This window comes from Cherax quadricarinatus, chromosome 15 (assembly GCF_038502225.1).
Source record: "Cherax quadricarinatus isolate ZL_2023a chromosome 15, ASM3850222v1, whole genome shotgun sequence".
Lineage (NCBI taxonomy): Eukaryota > Metazoa > Arthropoda > Malacostraca > Decapoda > Parastacidae > Cherax > Cherax quadricarinatus.
The window spans coordinates 5,635,103-5,655,861 of record NC_091306.1 but is presented as its reverse complement, the minus strand read 5'-3'; the positions used below and the strand labels follow the sequence as shown (position 1 = coordinate 5,655,861).

Genomic DNA, 20,759 nt, shown 5'->3' with positions numbered 1-20,759 from the left:
ACATGCAGCTTTTGACTCTTCTAGTTTCTAGGTCAAGTCTAGCAGTTATCAGGTATGATCTCTTAAGAAAAATAAGAGCTTAATTTTTCATTAAATACAGAATTTCATGGTACAACAAAACCCTTGATTTAATGGATTTCAGATTTTACTGACAAAATTTGGACAGTTCGCAAACAATGGACAGAGTCCGCTGTTTTGTGACAGTTGGCGTTAACTGGACCCTTTTTTTTTTCCCCTGTATTAGTCCATTAAATCAAGATTTTACTTTTTTATAAGCATTGTAAAATAGCTGAGAAAGGATTGTTGGCTTCTTCATTTTATTACACAATATTTTTGAGTGTAGTAGCTACAATCTTTTATAAAGGTGGAATAATCTGGGATCTGGTGGTTGTCTTGAATGAATGGTTGATATTCTTGATTGGTCAGCTGATAACATCCCCATCCCTGACTCATCAGCTGGTACATCCCCTGCCCGTTCCCTGACTGGCCAGCTAATATACCCCTGCCCATTCCCTGACTGGCCAGCTAATATACCCCTGCCCATTCCCTGACTGGCCAGATGATACACCCCCACACATCCCCTGACTGTTCAACTGATACACCCCCACACATTCCTTGATTAGCCAGCTGATACACCCCCACCCATTCCCTGACTGGCCAGCTGATACACCTGCACCCATTCCCTGAGTGGCCAGCTGATACACCTGCACCCATTCCCTGAGTGGCCAGTTGATACACCCCCACCCATTCCCTGACTGGTCAGCTGATACACCCCCTACCCATTCCCTGACTGGTCAGCTGATACACCCCCTACCCATTCCCTGACTGGTCAGCGGATCCCCAACTAATGAGCTAATACCCCAAGTGGTCTGCTGAGTCCTCTCAACTAGTCAACTAATCCCTCCCCCCAACTTTCTTGGCTTGCTATCTGATCCTCCTGATTGGTCAGGTAAACTTCAACTGATTAGTTGATTCCATGACTGATCATCTAATTTTGTTGGCAAATCAGCTGATCACCTGTCTAGAGATGGATGGATAGCACTGGTAACTTATCCCTCAACATTTTCTTTTGACTGTACAATACTAGAATTTTAAGCTTTACAAAATGCAAAATAAGGTTGAATAGAAAAATCTAATATTTGGTGGGTAGAAATTTCTTAGAAGTTTCTTTGAATACACTTTTACTTTAATAATGTACACCTCCTTTTTCTCTAAAGATAATAGGTTAGATTTAGATAGGAAAGTAGAAAAAAGTAATACTGTTGTGCTTTTCAGAATACAGTGAACCCCCCGTTAACAATATTTTTTCATTCCAGAAGTATGTTTAGGTGCCAGTACTGACCGAATTTGTTCCCATAAGGAATATTGTGAAGTAGATTAGTCCATTTCAGACCCCCAAACATACACGTACAAACGCACTTACATAAATACACTTACATAATTGGTCGCATTGGGAGGTGATCGTTAAGCGGGGGTCCACTGTATTTTGTAATAGTCAACTCTCTTATGAAGCTCCTCTTTATAGTGCATGTGCAACAAACTCACAGGTGGTGTCATTGAGAGAGAGAAAGAGAACTTTGGATAGATTTAAAAATAGGTTGGATGGGTATGTGATTAGGTGAGAGTTGGACCTGCCTTGAATGGGCCAGTAGGCCTTCTGCAGTGTTTATTCTTATATTTTGAATTTCCTAGGGTGGTGGGGGGGAAGAGTGTATGCTGTGTAATCGCACCGTTTATGCCATGGAGAGACTGGAAGTTGCAGGACGTGTTCTTCACAAGAACTGTTTCAAGTGCTGCAGATGTAACACAAAACTCAAGTGAGTGCAATGTAACATTATTATTAGATAACACATGTTGTATAAGCAGCTTTTACTGGGATTGTCTTTTGTTCTGTGTAGATCATCAATTCATCATGACTTAACAGAACTATGGACAGCAAAATGCACTCCCAATGTCTTTTTCTATACTTTTGTCAGTAGTACACCATTTGAATTAACTCGGCATTTATTATCATCATACTGCCTAAGAAGAGACAAAGCTAGATTTACTAATGGTAGCTGGTTTAGTGTGATAATTATTTTAGAAATCTGTGCTGACACAGTAGTGGCTGGCACAAACCTCTAGCAAAAAGGATTTCATAGTTGGGATGTTACTTATCACTGTGACTTAAGAAATCGTAATGACACGATTGCAAATAAACCATACCCCCGGCCGGGATTGAACCCGCGGTCATAGTCTCAAAACTCCAGCCCGTCGCATTAGCCACTAGACCAGCTAGCCACAATAAGATTCGTCCAACTAGGTATATTTCTACACCATAGGAAAGTTAGCACAGGCACCTCTGTGACCACAAATGCAAGTTTTTACAGACGAATCTCCAGCTAGCGTGGCCGTGACGAACTCTAGCTCAAGTCCCTTCACTGCCGTCAACATGACTTAAGAAATCGTAATGACACGATTGCAAATAAACCATACCCCCGGCCGGGATTGAACCCGCGGTCATAGTCTCAAAACTCCAGCCCGTCGCGTTAGCCACTAGACCAGCTAGCCACAATAAGATTCATCCAACTAGGTATATTTCTACACCATAGGAAAGTTAGCACTTGAGCTAGAGTTCGTCACGGCCACGCTAGCTGGAGATTCGTCTGTAAAAACTTGCATTTGTGGTCACAGAGGTGCCTGTGCTAACTTTCCTATGGTGTAGAAATATACCTAGTTGGATGAATCTTATTGTGGCTAGCTGGTCTAGTGGCTAACGCGACGGGCTGGAGTTTTGAGACTCTATGACCGCGGGTTCAATCCCGGCCGGGGGTATGGTTTACTTATCACTCTTTGGTAGTTATAGCGTGTAGAATAGTTATAGCGTGAGGAATACCAGACCACTTGAATTATTGTCATGTATTTAACCCTCATGAGCATATTTGATAGCAGTGAATGGAGACAAATGGTTTTTAATACTCGACGTGCTGTTGGAGTGTGAGCAAAGTAACATTTATAAAGGAATTCAGGGAAACTGGCAGGCAGGACTTGAGTCCTGGCGATGGGAAGTACAGTGTCTATACTCTAAAGGAGGGGTAATAATGTTGCAGTTTTATAACTGTAGTGTAAAGCACCCCTCTGGCAAGACAGTGATGGAGTGAATGATGAAAGTTTTTCTTTTTCAGGCCACCCTGCCTTGGTGGGAATCAGCCGATGTGTTAATAAAAAAAAAATAAATTTAACCTTCGAGGAAGTTACATACTTTGATTATTATTATTATAATAAAAAAGAAGCGCTAAGCCACAAGGGCTATACAGCGCTGCAGGGTAGGGAAGGAAGTGAGGGTATGGGGCGGCAGAAGGGGGGAGGGATGATTAGTAGGTTACAGAAAACAGCGGGGCAGGGGATAGTGCGGGGGTAGAGGGTAGCAAGAGATTGAGGTAGAAAGGGCTGAAGGTATCATCATAAGAGTTTGTGGAGTAAGTTGTTGTCAAAAAGTCAATGAGAGAGTCCAGATTAAAGGAGGGTCCATCAGCAAGAAGGGAAGGTAAAGAGAGAGCAGCGGAGCAAAGACGACGTTGGAGGTAAATTCTGCGTCCTCGTTGATAAAGTGGGCAGTCTAACAGAATGTGGCTGACCGATATTGGAACCTGACAATTCTCAGAGAGGAGCAGGGCGCCTCTCCACGAGATATCCATGAGTAAGACGAATGTGGCCAATGCGAAGGCGGGAGAGAGTAGTCTCCCAACCTCGACACTGGTGACAAGAAGACTGCCAGTAACCTATACTCGGTTTAATAGAACAAAGTTTGTTATTGAGCAGAGCAGACCAACGTTGTTGCCAACGGGTGTGAAGGTGGGTAGCTATAACAGCAAAATAGTCCGTGAATGGAACACCTCTATATGAAACTGGAAGGTCATGTACTGCTGACCGCGCAGCAGTGTCTGCCTGTTCATTGCCCTGTACGTCAACATGACCAGGGACCCAACAAAAAACAATATCTTTGTTTGGTAGAGATATGGCGTAACCGAAGTTGGATATGGAGAACTAGGGGGTGAGGTGTCAAATTTTTGTATAGCCTGTAAAGCACTAAGGGACTCTAAAACAACCACAAATGATGACACAGGCGAAGATGCAATACGGATAAGTGCTGCAAGAATGGCATACAATTCAGCAGTAAAAAAAATGCTAGCCGAAGACATACTTTGAGGTGTTCAGTGTGACTGGGAAATGGTGGTGGTTACATGTTCTCTGGATAAAGTTACCTTTGGTTCATAACTCTCCCTTATGTCTATGATGGGTCATTTAACAAACTGTCAAGTAAAGGATAATGGCAGGTGTTATGGAATCTGTCAAGTTCTCTATGTTTACACAACAGGTGAATAGTAGTGTATTATTACTTCATTTACTTGAGAGTGAACTAGCAGATGGGTTTATGGATTATGAGGTGAACGATAGAATTGACAAGGGGAAAAAAAAGTGGGTGGTGCATTTAAGCATCTGTGGAGACAAAGAATATTATTCATGGAGGCAAAATGGGTTATGTGTCCTAGTGGTACTAACATTCCTTTATGGGTGCAAAACATGGATTTTAAACATTGCAGCAAGGAGGTTGGAGGCAGTGGAAATGTCTGTTCTCCTCTATGTTGCACTGAAGAAGCCACTTGCTGGCAAAATATTTCCACAAAATAAGATTCCCAAATGTTGCATAATTGTCTCATTCTTCAGTTAGGGGAGAATTTATTGGGCGATATTATATAGCCTCTGAAATTTGAGGAATGGAAGTCACAGGTTGTTAAGGAATGATTGATCACTGAAGAAATTGGGAGAGGCTCTTGGGTATTTGGTTGATGTTAAAAATGCCCATTCATTCACATATATGAAGATGAATCTTCATGAAGAAATCATTGAAATATGACATGTGATAATGTAACAGTTATAGCTCTAGTGCTGGGTATTGACTTTTTAATGCAAGAAAGTAGAGACAGTTGAAATTGTACCGAAGTCTGTTCCATATGGAGTAACAAGACAGTCAGGTTCAACCCAAGGAAGGGGCAGACAGGTCAAATTCGTAGAATGAAGAGCTCTTCACTGTCAAAGAACTTCCTTTGAGGGAACATTGCATGTAACTCTGGCTCTTCCTGCTATAAATTTAAAAAGTCTTGACATTTGTATTATTCTGTATAAAAGAATTATTACTTAATTATTATCACACTGGCCGATTCCCACCAAGGCAGGGTGACCCAAAAAAGAAAAACTTTCACCATCATTCACTCCATCACTGCCTTGCCAGAAGGGTGCTTTACACTACAGTTTTTAAACTGCAACATTAACACCCCTCCTTCAGAGTGCAGGCACTGTACTTCCCATCTCTAAGACTCAAGTCCGGCCTGCCGGTTCCCTGAACCCCTTCATAAATGTTACTTTGCTCACACTCCAACAGCACGTCAAGTATTAAAAACCATTTGTCTCCATTCACTCCTATCAAACACGCTCACGCATGCCTGCTGGAAGTCCAAGCCCCTCGCACAGAAAACCTCCTTTACCCCCTCCCTCCAACCTTTCCTAGGCTGACCCCTACCCCACCTTCCTTCCACTACAGACTGATACACTCTTGAAGTCACTCTGTTTCGTTCCATTCTCTCTACATGTCTGAACCACCTCAACAACCCTTCCTCAGCCCTCTGGACAACAGTTTTGGTAATCCCGCACCTCCTCCTAACTTCCAAACTACGAATTCTCTGCATTATATTCACACCACACATTGCCCTCAGACATGACATCTCCACTGCCTCCAGCCTTCTCCTCGCTGCAACATTCATCACCCATGCTTCACACCCATATAAGAGCGTTGGTAAAACTATACTCTCATACATTCCCCTCTTTGCCTCCAAGGACAAAGTTCTTTGTCTCCACAGACTCCAAAGTGCACCACTCACCCTTTTCCCCTCATCAATTCTATGATTCACCTCATCTTTCATAGACCCATCCGCTGACACGTCCACTCCCAAATATCTGAATATTCACCTCCTCCATACTCTCTCCCTCCAATCTGATATCCAATCTTTCTTCACCTAATCTTTTTGTTATCCTCACAACCTTACTCTTTCCTGTATTCACTTTTAATTTTCTTCTTTTGCACACTCTACCAAATTCATCTACCAATCTCTGCAACTTCTCTTCAGAATCTCCCAAGAGCAGTGTCATCAGCTAAGAGCAACTGTGACAACTCCCACTTTGTGTGATTCTTTATCTTTTAACTCCACGCCTCTTGCCAAGACCCTCGCATTTACTTCTCTTACAACCCCATCTATAAATATATTAAACAACCACGGTGACATCACACATCCTTGTCTAAGGCCTACTTACTATGCATAAATTATTGACTCCATTTATTTATACAGGATTACATAGTATACAGTAATAAAATTAGCACTAAACCCAGGAGGGTCATACAGCACTGCAACAGGATTGCATAATTTTGAACTTAACCCTCATATTTTTAATTCTCTCTTTCCAGTATGAATACTTTCTCCATAGGCGGTGATGACATGTACTGCACGACACATTACAAACAAGCTTTTACAGAAAAGGGAACATACGATGTATTTACTCCCAATAAAGGCAAGTGGACACGAAAAATTGAAGCTACAAACTCAGAATCTCCAAAGAATCAAGAATAATAGCTTTGATGTTTTAAAGTAGTTATAAAAATTGGGGATCATAGGCAGCCTGAATTTGAAGTGGACTTAACCTGATACTCTCAGTTGAAGCTATGGAGATATATTCTTGAGGTGATTCTTTAATTCATATACTGAGGGATAGATTACTTTTTCTAGTAATCCTCCAAAATTATTTTAAATGATCTTAAAATTTTCACTCGTACACGTGTATAATACCTCCCAGAAAAAACATGCCTACATTTCAGTGGTGACGGTATAACAAAATCTTTTTAAACTCATCCTGACTCTGTCACCCATGTGTTCTGCAAATCTGGAGTGAGGGGAAGGGAGGGTAGTTTGTAAAGAAGATTGCTGTTCTAGGTTTTCTAACCTTCATGTATTTTTTTTTATTCTTATGTAAATTATGCATTTATCATTCCAAGTATTTAATTTTTTTTTTTTTTTTTGGGGGGGGGGGAAGTAGCAAAATCACATTTTTTCTCGAGTGAACCAAGGTCATTTTTTTTTTTAATTATCTTTCTTATTATTCCAATTTGTTAAAGTACTTCATTACTGACTTCAAATACTATGCCCCATATTGTTTTAGTAGGTAAATATGCTTCACCACTCAGTTTGTTTCACAGAGATTTTTGTTCATGCAGTCCATGGCCAGTCTCTCTTACTGTATTCCTGTAGCACCACTTCTCTTTCAACATCTTACTCACACTTATGGTCAGCCCATCAGTATTGTACAGTAAACCCCTTCTTAAATGTGGGACAAGTATAAGGCACAGGAGAGATATACCACCACCACAAACCAATTACAAAATTAGGATAATTACTGAATACCACTCAGACATAATGCAAATTCTAAAATTGATTACTCTCACTTACTATTCATGGATTTTGTCTCCTCTCTGGTACTCTTCCATTTTCTGTTCTGACTTCATGGATTTTTTATTTACAAAGTACTGGAGCCATTTGGCGATTAAGTGCTTTAAACATTCCATTTATAATCACAGCTTTCTATTTTTGCGATCAGTTTCCTCATTACATAAACTGTAATCACAGAAAAATTATTGTCATTCTTGTCAACATTTTACAATCTATATCCATGTCAGACAATTTAAACAAAAGACAAAACTTCACAGTTTATACTGAGAGAGATGCAGTATTCTTAGACAAGCACTGCATTCAGCAACACCCTTTCAGAGAAGACTCTTTTTTTTTTTTCCTAGGCCACAAACCAAACCCCCAGCACCTCTTTAAAGTGACAATGTCAGGATGGATAAAGTTTACTTCAGATAGGATATCATCACTAGTTCATGCAAGTATCTTTCTGGCTATTACCTCTCAGGTCAACCTTGCTTACTTGCTGCTCTACTCATTACCTGACTGCTATGGAAATTTTACCATGATATGAGCACCTGCATGTGTTTTTTAAATTAGAGAGAAAAAGATACTGATCATTTGTGAAGCTCCCTATCTACTGTCAGTGAAACAGTCTCACACTTGTAAAAGTCAAAGGTGCTAAAAATAGACGGTAAAGTCATCCCATCTGTATTTAAATTTGTTTTTAATTTAGTTTAAACTCTTCCCAGTATGTGCGTTTACCGCAAGTTTTCCAAGTGTTAGTATCATCCATTTGCACGAGTAAGGACTTTTAATTTACACTTGGGTCAGCACAATTTATTTCAGCCTACAGTGGATCAGTAACTAAGCAAATGCTATATATTCCAAATTTAGTTAAAAAAAAAAAAAAATTTTTTGTCTTTAATCTTTATCATTTATATATAGCATTGCACCTAGATTATTGAAACATTAATAACATTTGTAAATTTCTTAATAATTACATCTGACTTACGTAACTGAATTCTAATAGTATCACAACTCCTATTACAATATTGACTGTCAAATAAGGAGAGAGTTGCAAGACACGATGTATTTGGGAAATTATTACATTTAGTGGGAAGTGTTAAATCCCTACAGGTTATATAGTGCCTGGGGAATGGGATGCAAACTGGTCCTATCTAAGAGGAGAAATCCAGTTTTTTGGATCACCAGCCCTTCAGCATCAAGAAGTTTTCCCTTCAGGGTTATTTGGGAAATCTTATTTTAAGAAAGAATAAATCATAGATTTAGAATCTGGCTTAAAAAAATAGCTGCAATACTACAAACAAATAGAGCAAGTCCTTGAATAATGTCGTTACATTATGTCAATGGGGGAAAAAAATTAAACGAATATAGATTGCAAAATAAAAATTTGTAAAGTACAAGAATGATGGACTGACTACATCAACTCAAGGCTGAGGGACTGATTACCTCAAACTCTTCCTGTTCTTCACCATTCTCCTTTGTATGGACTGATGAAGCCACTGTGTGGCGAAACGTTTCCTCATTAAAGATACCCAAGCGTTGCACACGTCTACTTTAACAACTTGCTGTATAGCCCTTGTGGCTTAGTGCTTCTTTTTGATTATAATAATACTTTAACTTGTCGGTTCTCTGAACCATTCATCTGTGAACTATTCTTCTACAAAGTACAGTGTACAATAATCATACAAATGCACAATAAACAATGTGGTATGAAACCACTCGGCAAGTCTGCCATATTTATTAGTTTGTTTTTGAACTGTGGTGGTGGTTGGTAGTGTTCCTTCAAATTTTTCTTTGCAAATATTTATTCCTTGATTTAACCTTGTTGAAATGAGTGCTAAAGGTTCACTGTGCACCCTGATATCTGTGACCACAAAAAAGTGTGACATTAGAAACAAAACTAGAAGTTTAAAAGTGGTTTGATTATGGACAGTGAGGTGTGGTGTCGTTATATGTTGTTTCGCTTAGTTCCAGTTTCCAAGAACCTAGCGAGGACTTTCTGCATGTTGATGAGTAATGTAAAAAATATTACTTTGGGATTATTGCGAGAACATATTTCATTTGTAGAATAGGATTGGGGAAAAGGTGCCAGACCCATAGGGGTCACACAGCACTTGGAGGAATGGGAGAAAATTAGGTTCAAATCACAAGGTAGATAGATAGGTCTGATCACTTTGAATCAAGAGCCCCTTACCATCATTGAGCCACCTCCCTTAAGGCACACAGTTCAGCAATATGAAAATAAGCATTAATGTCAATTTCATAAGAAAGTACGGTATTTTAACTAGCCACATCCAACGTGAATCCAGATATGCAGGGGAAAATAACATGGGTAACCGGAAGTTTAGGGTTGCGTTTAAAATTTTTTTTTTTTTTTTTTAATTAAAAAAACATTCTATTCTTTTTTTGAAAATAATTGCTTAGAAGGAAACAAATGTGACGTTGAAGTTTAATAATAATGGCAAGTACTAAAGTATGAAAAATTAAATACAGTGGAACCTCTGTTTTTGAATGCCCTGGTGTTCGTAGGATTTGGTTTTCGATGATTACGAAAACTAAATTTTGTCCCAGTTTTCATACAGTTGGCAATGGTCCGCCTGTCCACGCCCACACAAAGCATCCCACACGTTCTGACTCAGTATGGCTGTTTCTCGTCGAGTGAGCATTACCCTGTGCATTCATCCGAAACATTTTGTAATAATCCACTGTTTTTTTGTTCTTGTTTATAGTGTGACTGCTAAATAAGCCACTACGGGGCCAAAGAAACATGATAAAATTCAAGAAAGAACTTGTAGCAAAGTACGAAAGTGGCATATGAGTGTCCGCCGATCTCGCCAGGATTTACGGGAAGTCCGCATCAATGTTCAATGACAATGCCTTGTCCTATTTTAGGCAAATCTTAAGAGATGCCAGAAATAGACCTCTCTGGACATTTTTTGTGCAACAGGGGACTTGTAGGTTTAGCACTTTCTTTGATTATAATAATTGACAGGGATCCAGTGACTAGCTAGTCCTAGTGCCAGTAAAAGACAAAGAAGGGAAGTAACCCCAGATAGGGCCTTGATACCTGAAGTCCTTATGGAGGGGGGATTCCCCTTCCAAACAACAACCTCTCCTCCTCCCTCTCCCCTCCTTGCTGTCTTCCATACACCAAGTCTTCAATAAAGGTAAAAGTGATGTTAAGTGTTCATTTATCCATTTTGTTAGTCATTTATATTCTCAATAAAATGTATTTTTTGTTAATATTTTTGGGTGTCGAACGGATTAATTGGATTTACATTATTTATGGGAAATATTGCTTCAGTTTTCATAGTTTGGTTTTTGTCAGACTTTCTGGAATGAATTAATGACGAAAGCCGAGGTTCCACTGTAGAACATTTCAGTAAGCAGATGTTTAGTTTTATTTAAGCCAAAATATTTAATATATATCCTATTTAGTTAAATTATTTGGACAAAATATCTAAGCGATGGAAACATTTGGCTATGGCTGGATGACCCTACACATGGTTTAGATATGCAAACTAATTACTTTTATAGCATGCTACTTTCTTGCAATGTGTTGTTATTGCAATCAAAACTAAGTTCTAAGCCCACAAGAGTCATACAGCTCTTGAAATGTAGAATGGCAGGTATTACTGACAAGTATGATAGGCAGACTGGCAAAGAGCAATCCATTATTATAAATTTTCACTCTGAATAGAGCCTTATCATTACTGCATTAAGTAGTCCCTAGAGTAAAACGTAGCTTATATTATAATCAGAACTAGGCACTAAACCTACAAGGTCATACAGGTAGCCTATAATAAAAGTTTGCTCTGTGCCAAGTGTCTTTTTTCCATACTATTGTCTTGCTTTTCTGCATTTGTCAAATTTTTTTTTAAAGCTTTTGTTGTTTTATACATTAAACTTTCACTAGACAAAATTTACATATTTGCACCCAACAGTGGATAACAAACATGTTAGAATGGCACTCAAAATCTCCACTGGTTAAAAATATATGTAGAGAAACTCCAAAAGTAATCTAGAGAACATGTTCTCCATCCTCAACTGATGGTATTTCTCCAGTAAACCCTGTTAGAGAACTGAGAATGCAGTCCACCTCAGAATTAGGAAGTAGTGATTTCATGCCTAATCTTTCGATGCTGTGCCACAAGTCCTGTCTAGGTTTTCCCCACTTAGGCAGTATTTACCCCCACAAAACTGAAAATGACCAATAAGTTTTCTTTCAGGCTAAGAAGTGATGTCTCTTGGCACTTGTTCTGCAAGTATTCCAGAGAATGTCTTCAATCATTGCTTCTCTTGTATTGCCTGAGAGTTAATGTAAAGTATAATTTGTGGCACTTAATGTGTATCCTGTTGTAATGTCATTGTATTATTGTGTGCTTTGTCACATCTGGTCACATACCACAAATGAATTAGACTAGTCATAGAACTTTTTTCATCAAAATAAAATTTAGTTTTGTGTAGTCAACTGCCAACCCCAAGAACCCAGCCAAGAACAATTTAAAATATTTGTGCCTCGTCTTTTAGCTCTTATGTAATGGAGAGATTTGTATGCAGCTTTCATAAAAGTTCATGAGAGTTGTGGGGATGGTATTAACACATTGTAGGGTTCACTGCCACCTGTGACCTGGCAGCAGTAAATATTTTTGGGACTTTGCCTTCTCAGATGGCACATATCTTCAATACTGTGATTATTTTCCTTCTAATTTAAAAAGATTTTTGCCTGATATGTTTATATTTTTAAATATAAAATTACTTATAAAAGGCTTTCTGTAAACAATAACTGATTTGCAATATTTTCTAGACTTCTTGTGTCAATGACATAACTCATTTATATTTCGAGAACAAAATATTTAGCATATGGTGATGAAATTTTCAGATAATGAAGTGAAATGTGAGAATACTGTATTATGCAACTTCTAGTTATGTAATACAAAATAGCATTTTAACTAATTTAAATGTTTAAAAAAATAATACAGTATGCACATATATCTATACATATAGAGAGGGTACATAAAACATTATGCAACAAGTGAAGAATTTACAAATTTTTCACTGGTGTGCTCACAGCCAGCAATAGTAATGTAGAAACAGATTATATCATACAGTATTTATATACATGTAACTTTCGAGAAGTTAGTGATATAAAGCATTTATACATTAATGTACAGTACACAATATTTAGCTTATGTATACATCTATATTTGACTGACAAGATCCTCTTGCGCATTAAGATTTTACAGTGAACACTGGAGTACTTTTGACTGCAACTTGATCATATATTATGTAAATAACTCAAGCTGAAGTAAAATGCTGTTAAACCTTTTTCTTCATAATACAAAACAGGGTTACATCTAGTTGTATACTGTAAGATGTTTTGAATTACTATGTTTAGAGGAAAAAGTACTAAATCTGTAGGGGTTAAACAGCACCTGGGGAATAGAAGGAATTTAGGTTCAATCCAAGAAAGGTTACTTGAAGCTTGTCCTCCCCTACCTAGAGGGTTTAAAAAAAAAAAAAAAATTTAGTTTGAAGAATCTGTAAAAGTTTTCCATCTTCAATCATGTAATTTTTTCATTCAACAAAAAGTTACTTTGTGCTCTTCATATTTTATGATTCATCAACCCCATTACATTCTGTACCTCTGTATACAAGTACATTAATCTGTTTCATCACATACTACTACACATGTAAATTGAAAGGCTGTTTATACACCCCCTGGACAAAATGAAAGGCTTAAATAATAATAAGATTAAATACAGTGCATATTAATGAATTTGCATTGTATTGGTAATTCTATAGCATTCCATTTTTTTTTTATTTAGACATTTGGGATTTTTTTTTCCTTTTTTTGGGGGAGGGAATGCCTAGTTTTTTTTTTTTGTGTTAATAAATCTTCATACCCTTTCAACTTCCATGCATATAATGACAACTAAAGTGGGATTTATTTATTTTTGTTTTTCAAATATTTTACAGATTATAGTATTTAATTTAAAAAAAAAAAAAACTATCAGCCCTGTCTTTTTATCATAATTTGTTACACTGAGTACATAAGTTATACCTCCCTCCCCCCCTACATGTATTCATCCTTGATTGGTAAAATAGAACATTTTGTTAATAACTTAAAAAATAAGATGTATGCAGGAAAAAGTACTTTGTTCTCATGTAAAGGAAAAAAATAATTGTATTCTAGACACTAGTAAAAATTATTAGTACTATTATGAATAGTATGTGCTTTTTATTGTTAGTTATTGGAGTAATGTAGAGTAAATGAAATCTAATGAGGTTTCAAAATGTGGCTATTATGGTTTGTTTAAAGTTACTGAACAGTTGAAGACTGAAATACTATATACATAATAGTCACACATCAAGGACTATACATAGCCATTCAATTCAGATAATGTACAATATTTAAATGCTTGATTTATGCCAGTCATATTAAGGGTAATTGTGAAAAAATTACATTTAATATGCACTGGTAAAGGATCATTAGTCACTACTACTTACTAATATATGAACATGTTAATTGATGTTCAAGCTATATATATAGTCAGAATTTTTGTACTTAGTTTTTATTTAAGCTAAATTCTTAAAAATATACTAAAGAAAATATTACTTTTTTTTTTTTTTTTTTTTTTTTTTTTCAACAAGTCGGCCGTCTCCCACCGAGGCAGGGTGACCCCAAAAAGAAAGAAAATCCCCAAAAAGAAAATACTTTCATCATCATTCAACATTCAGTGAATATAATAAAATCTTCCGAAGTTTTCCTTTTTTTAACTAGAAAAAATAATTTTGTCTTTAAAATATATAATAGAAAAGATACTAAAACAGAAGTACTGTACATGTAAAGAGATATGCAATGTATATTATGTTATATTTTAATTAAAAAGTTTGATTTCTAGTTATTCACCAGTGAATCTGAATAACTATTCATTAACCCTTTCACTGTCACGGTCCTCAAATTAAAGTGCTGATGATGTCATGACAAAATAAAAATTCTCAAGGTAATGACAATGTGAAATTTGCTAGAAAACTTATGGAATTACACAGGTACAAAGTTGAAGGTCTGGGCACAATTTACACAGGTGATTTTGTCTACTTTGAGTCCTCTCACCACATTCGTAGCTATTTCACTAGTATGGCTTCAATTCTGTCAACTTAGTGCAAAAAATTCTCCTAAAGTATACGGAAGACAGAAATTTGGCCAATTTTACACAAAATTCAACAAATTTGTTAAAAACCATTCCTAATTAAATAATTTAAGCATTCCAGTCACTAATGCAACCTATCCTTTGTTCATTAATCACGTCCCAGGCTTCTCCTACATAACATTTACCCTCCATTTTGAATCATTACAAAAACATTGAAGTTTTTATCTTGTTTCTTGGATAATAAAATATAACCAAGAATGTGCCATGCTTTAGGCCATCACAGTAATTAAAGCAGACCTAGTAAAAACCCATAAAATAGACTGGGAGGAGAAGGATATGGGGGTCCTACCATTCCCAAGGCAAAAAAATACCAAAAATTAAATATTTCTGCTACGCTAAACCCTATTTCAAGATATTTCTGAATTGAAACTGATCAAAATTATTTCCAGTCCGCTCCATTTCCTCCACCTTCACAATCTTTTTAAGTACCTACATGTTGTACAAATCTCTTAATTTTATCCCCCAACAACTAGAAATATGTTAAGAAAAATATTTAATGCTACACTATTATAGGCTTGGATTTGACTTATTTGGTTAATTAACCCTTTGAGGGTCGACAGGCCCTCTCCGAAACTCGTTCTCAGGGTCGGCCAAATTTAAAAAAAAAAAAAAAATTATTTTATCTTATGAAAAGATAGAGAATCTTTTCCCGATCATAAAGACACCAAAAGTTTGAAATTTGATAGAAAACTTACGGAATTATGCTCTCGCAAAGTTAGCGGTCTCGGCGATGTTTACGCATCGGCGATTTTGCCCACTTTGAGCCCCATTTTCGGCCAATTTCACTGTACTAGTCGACAAAAAACATGAATATTTCGCTAGAACACCATTTTTTCTATTGAATGGGTGCAAGAAACCACCCATTTACGAAATTCAACTATCCAGTACAGTGGTCAGAATTTAGCAATTTTGCCAATTTCACACAAATTTCAAAAGATGCCAATTTCCAAATAGGGTCCAGAATAAACAAGACATTCCTGGCACTAAAATGACATTTCCTCTAGTCATTAGTCACGTCTCAAGGCCCCTCTTATATTCTTTTGCTTTCCACTTTGAATTTTTATTCTCACAAAAAATATAAGATTTACTGTTATGCAGACTACTGCATTAGTGTAAAAAATGGTATAAATATTATTGGTGCACTTGTGAAAGAATATTAGACTCGCCAGTTGACGTGTATTGCACGCTTGGCACGATTTGTTTACTTTTGAAGTTTGGTAAAAATCGAACATTTCTGCTACTTTGAGCTCAATTTCAAGGCACCTTTCATTGTAAAACCAGTCAAAATCATCTCAATTTCTGTAATATGTCTTCCATTCTATAAAATGAGACCAAGAAAACTAGAATACAACAATAAATACCATACGAAAATACACTGCAAAGTCGCTGATTTATTCCAAAAAAATGGTCAGTTTTTTTTTTCTCATTATGCACTGTGCCGCAGGACTTTTTTTTAGACTGTGCACACTGACCACATAGACCCATTCTTTCATATGAAGGCCTACCAGCTTTCTCCCACTAGATTTGAGGCCGCTAGAATTTATGAGTACTAGTACGTCAAAAACCCCTACGCGTAAGATGTACTAGTACGACCAAAACCCTCAAAGGGTTAAGCCCGTCTATATGTACAGTACAATATTAATCAATGCAACTAGTCCCTCCAGCATTTCTTCAGATTTTTCTTGAAGTTATAATTTATATAAGCCCTTGTGGTTTAGTGCTTCTTTTTGATAATATAATTTATATATATTATTTGCTAAATACTTATCTGTTTAATGTACTTGAAAATTTTATATGGAAACATTTCTTGCAATTACATTTTACTGGGTTTATTATATATTTTTATTTACAATTTGGCTTTTTTCCCTCAGGTGCCGAGTGACTTGATAAAAAGACATCTTTACTCATTTGTACCCTAGCTAGCTTCTCAGAAGAGCATAGACATGATCCAACAAGAACTTGCTTAACCAGCACTAATAAAACACCACTGTATTTTTCACCCAAAACTCCAAATTTCTTCATATTTATTACAATGCACACTTCACCAGCACATCCAGTTCTAAAAACAACTGTACTCTACTTGCTATTCTAAAATATATGAACACGCACACACACAAGTATGGCTTACCATTTTGTATATAGTATAATCCAATTTTTCTTTTCTGTTCCACAAGACATTATCTAATTTTGATTCAAAATATTTATTGATTTTTGCCCTTAACATGTATGTAAATGCTATTTTAATTGCTAACTTGTATAGCCACATTCTGATACTAAATTACATACTGCACTTTTGTAGCTTACCCTAATGTTTAAAAGAAGAAATACTGAATTAAAAGCACTTAAAATGTGTAGTATCTGTAAAACAAACTAAAGTATTCATTATTAAATATTTTTTACAACTACTGGTTGTCCACTCATTCTATTGTATAAACAGTTATTAACAGTCCTTTTGCATATTAGCTAAAGTGAATATTATGATAATTACATTACAGCACCTTGATTATAGTAACATTTAGTCACAGTTGTTGCAGTGTGGTTAGAATACTGTGTTAATTTTGCTTAAGCAGTGGTTGTCCTACTCAATGATGACTCATTATTCATTTATCTAGTTTGACACTGTTGTACTTATGCCCTGAGAGCAAAATTAAAGATGCAAAGTACAAACCTGTATTACTTGTCCAATTAAATTGTTTTTATATGAAGTCATTGTGTTGACCTCTTGTCAAACCTTCTGTGCAGTCTTTCATTTATGCAAGTTTTACACATATATAAACCTGGCTATATCTATTATTACCAGAACAGTTGTGTGAAAATTTGAGTATTTATAATAAAAAATTACTGTACAGAATCAGAGTACAAAACACAGCTGTGAATAATGGATGAGGAGGTATCCAAGAAACTCGGTGGACATTTTTAATTGCAGATATCTTTTGGCAAGCTTTTTCTGAAAAACTTTTCCAATTAATATTACACTGAAAACCCACCCTCACATTATTCTTCATAAGAAATTTAACGACCGCTTCCTATAAGCCGACATGACAAACTAATAAAATTTATAGCAAGTCAAACTGGACAGTTTACAAAATAGAATTTTTGGCATCAAAAACTGAACATAACTACAATAACAATCTGGGAAATATTGAACCCTTACTTTTTTATGAAATGCTGAAATTTAATGAATTCAGTCTTTGCTGGTTGTGAATTATTATTATAATCAAAAAGAAGCGCTAAGCCACAAGGACTATACAGCGCTGCTGCTGGTTGTGAAGTCACATTCAGCTAACCTTTCTTTTCTACACCTCTTATTCCATCAAATTTAATTACTGTACTATTGTTTCATAAGATTTATATACAGTATTTCCAGCGATATTGATTTAGCAGACTAATAGGAAACGGGAGGGGGAAGGGAAGTGCATTTGTTAAAGCAGAATAATGAGGCATACCAGCCTTCCATCTCACTATTCCTGGAGCAAGGGGCTAGTAAAACCTTTACCTGTATAAATAAAAAGAAAAACTTTCATTCCTTCTTTTTGGGTCACCCTACCTTGGTGGAAGACTGCTGGAGTGTTAAAAAAAAAAATAACTTGCCTTCCCACTTGCCTGTACTTTCTTGACTTAGAATTCAAAACAAAGATGCTGAGGAATCTTCCAAATCAAGAAAAAATAATCAAGTTGTCCAGGCAAGACAAATATCAGTCAACAGGAAGTTTTTATTTTTAGAAATGTTAAGTGGTGTGCACTCTGACAATTAAGTATTATTTCATGTCATTTATTTCCTAGTATATGAACATTTACCCCCCCAAAAAAAAAAAAAAAAAAAAAAAAAAAAAAAAAACTTTAAATTATTAAGACAAGCTTAAATGTAAAGCATACATTGTCATTTTTTCATGAAATACCCCACCACTAATATTCACAGATGCACTAAAGGCTGAATTCAGGACAGAAAAGTTAGTTTAAAACAATACTGGATAATCTCAGTAACATACCTGGTAATTCAGAGCCAGTAATGTTAAAATTAATAAGTGTATACAAATGTGAAATTCACAAGTGTTTTCACAGATCACAAAGTATATAGCAAGGCAAAAAATATGTTTCCTCCGTGGCATTTTATACACATTCAAACAGTATAGATAACTTTAGAAGCATCAACTATAATATGCAGAAGCTTTTCTGCTATGGGTATTTTGATTTATCACATGGCTGACTAGTGAGCATACCCATCAAAGGTCTCACTACGTACTCTCATTAGATATGTCTAAAAACTTTAGTTGGCAAGATTTTAAGAATTGGTCAGAAAGCAGATATACAGGCAAGTTTTTTTCCTAGGTGTGAAATTTAAACCACTGAATGAAACATGCATCATTCATACAAAGGACTATCATACATTCATACAAAGGGTTATCATACATTTAACTACAAAAACTGCAATAGTTTTGCCATTATAAACTATTAGTTAATTGCTTTTAGAAAACAAAATAAAAAACCAAATGACTCAAACATTTTACTCTATACTGAGAGTAATAAATTGTTAAGACTAGAAAATATATCATGATTACACATGAAGCAAAACAGATTTAGGTCTAGAATAAAATGTATTTATTTTGCCATTTATATCTTAAAATATTTGAGAAAAGCCATGGATCTACCCGACTCTCACATATGTACATTAGTAGTAATGTTCAGATAAAGCACAAACGGTAGCTTTTGCTACACACATTAATGTAAGTGCTACTCTTGTATTTTTATTGTTGCTTGTACAGGTATTACATTTATTGCTACTCTATTGTGTTTGTATTGTTGCTTGTATGAGGCACGTTAAATTGTACAGTACTCTTATACCATTCTCTCTCAGATTTAATATTTCTAATTTAAAAGTTTAATATCTGTGATACATTAACCAATATTTTGCTGACCAAACATCAATCATTTAAATTGCTGTCTAAATTCAAACTTATGGGAAATACCCGTATTTTGGGGTGCACAGATTGTGAAAGATATGCTACTGTCTATTTTGTGTTTGTGAAATTTAAAATATAATTACTATACATAATTAGTAAAATGTGTTATGTATATAATTTACATATACAGTACATATAAAATTAATCACAAAATACATTTTTTGGGAAGGTCCCAAAACACATGCCACGGCAGTTCCTGAGACCAGTCGCATTAAGTAAACAACACATTGTGTACTACATTTTGTCAGCAATAATTTGCACTGTCATACTAACCAAGAGATATGTACATTTATTAATACATAATCAAAGTATAACATTTAAGCTCTTTATAAACTGATTTCAGCAGAGGTTTGAAGAGCTCCATATATATTTCAATAACATATTACAATACTCATTTCTCATACCTGACAATCTAATAAACGAATATCAGTAACTATTCTGGAGCCTTCGGTTGCCATTTACCTTTGCAGGGGTTGTCTGGGGTGAAGACATCATAGGTACCTTTTTCTCTGAATGCTTGCTTGTAGTGTGTTAAGCAATACAGATTTCCACCACCAACTGAGAATCTCCCAACGCTGCAGATAAATCACATACAAACTAACTTCAGTTGGCAGCCCACATAATATTTATCATGCTTAGATTATATTATACACAAGCTTCAAACTAATTCAGCACTACAGTATTTTGGGTCTAAGCTTTCTTTGGATTTTTAACCTGGAGGGTTAGCTACCCAGGATAACCCAAGAGAGTCAGTGCATCATCAAGGACTTGTCATATATCCATTGCAGTCCTTCAATCTTGTCCCCAAGATGTGACCCACACCAGTCAACTAGCACACAGATACCTACTTACTGATAGGTGAACAGGGACAGCAGGTGTAAGGAAACATGCCCAACATTTCCACCCGGCCAGGGATTGAACCACGGACGCTTAGGGTGTGAGGCCAGAGCAATACATAAGTGTATTGCATATACATACTGCAGGCAGAAGGCTTTTGCAGTAGACTGTAGTATTTATCACAAAATTTTAACTAGGATTTGAAATTAAAGTTGGTTTGAAAGTCACTT

At 36.0% G+C, this 20,759-nt stretch overlaps 1 protein-coding gene and 1 long non-coding RNA gene across 2 annotated transcripts in view; one reads left to right on the top strand and one right to left on the bottom strand.

Annotated features, from left to right (window-relative positions):
• Nucleotides 1-311: 311 nt before the first annotated feature.
• On the top strand, nucleotides 312-18,530 carry LOC138851031 (uncharacterized). The gene is made up of 3 exons (XR_011392029.1): nucleotides 312-1,817; nucleotides 6,500-6,603; nucleotides 16,603-18,530. It is a non-coding gene; the product is annotated as an uncharacterized lncRNA (long non-coding RNA).
• The window catches only part of LOC128692139 (LIM domain and actin-binding protein 1-like), a 62,578-nt gene continuing 58,951 nt past the window's right edge, over nucleotides 17,133-20,759 (bottom strand). The window contains exon 5 of the mRNA XM_070085118.1: nucleotides 17,133-20,267. Coding sequence (XP_069941219.1) covers nucleotides 20,126-20,267 — 142 coding nt within the window. The 3' untranslated portion in view covers nucleotides 17,133-20,125. The remainder of the gene's footprint in view (nucleotides 20,268-20,759) is intronic.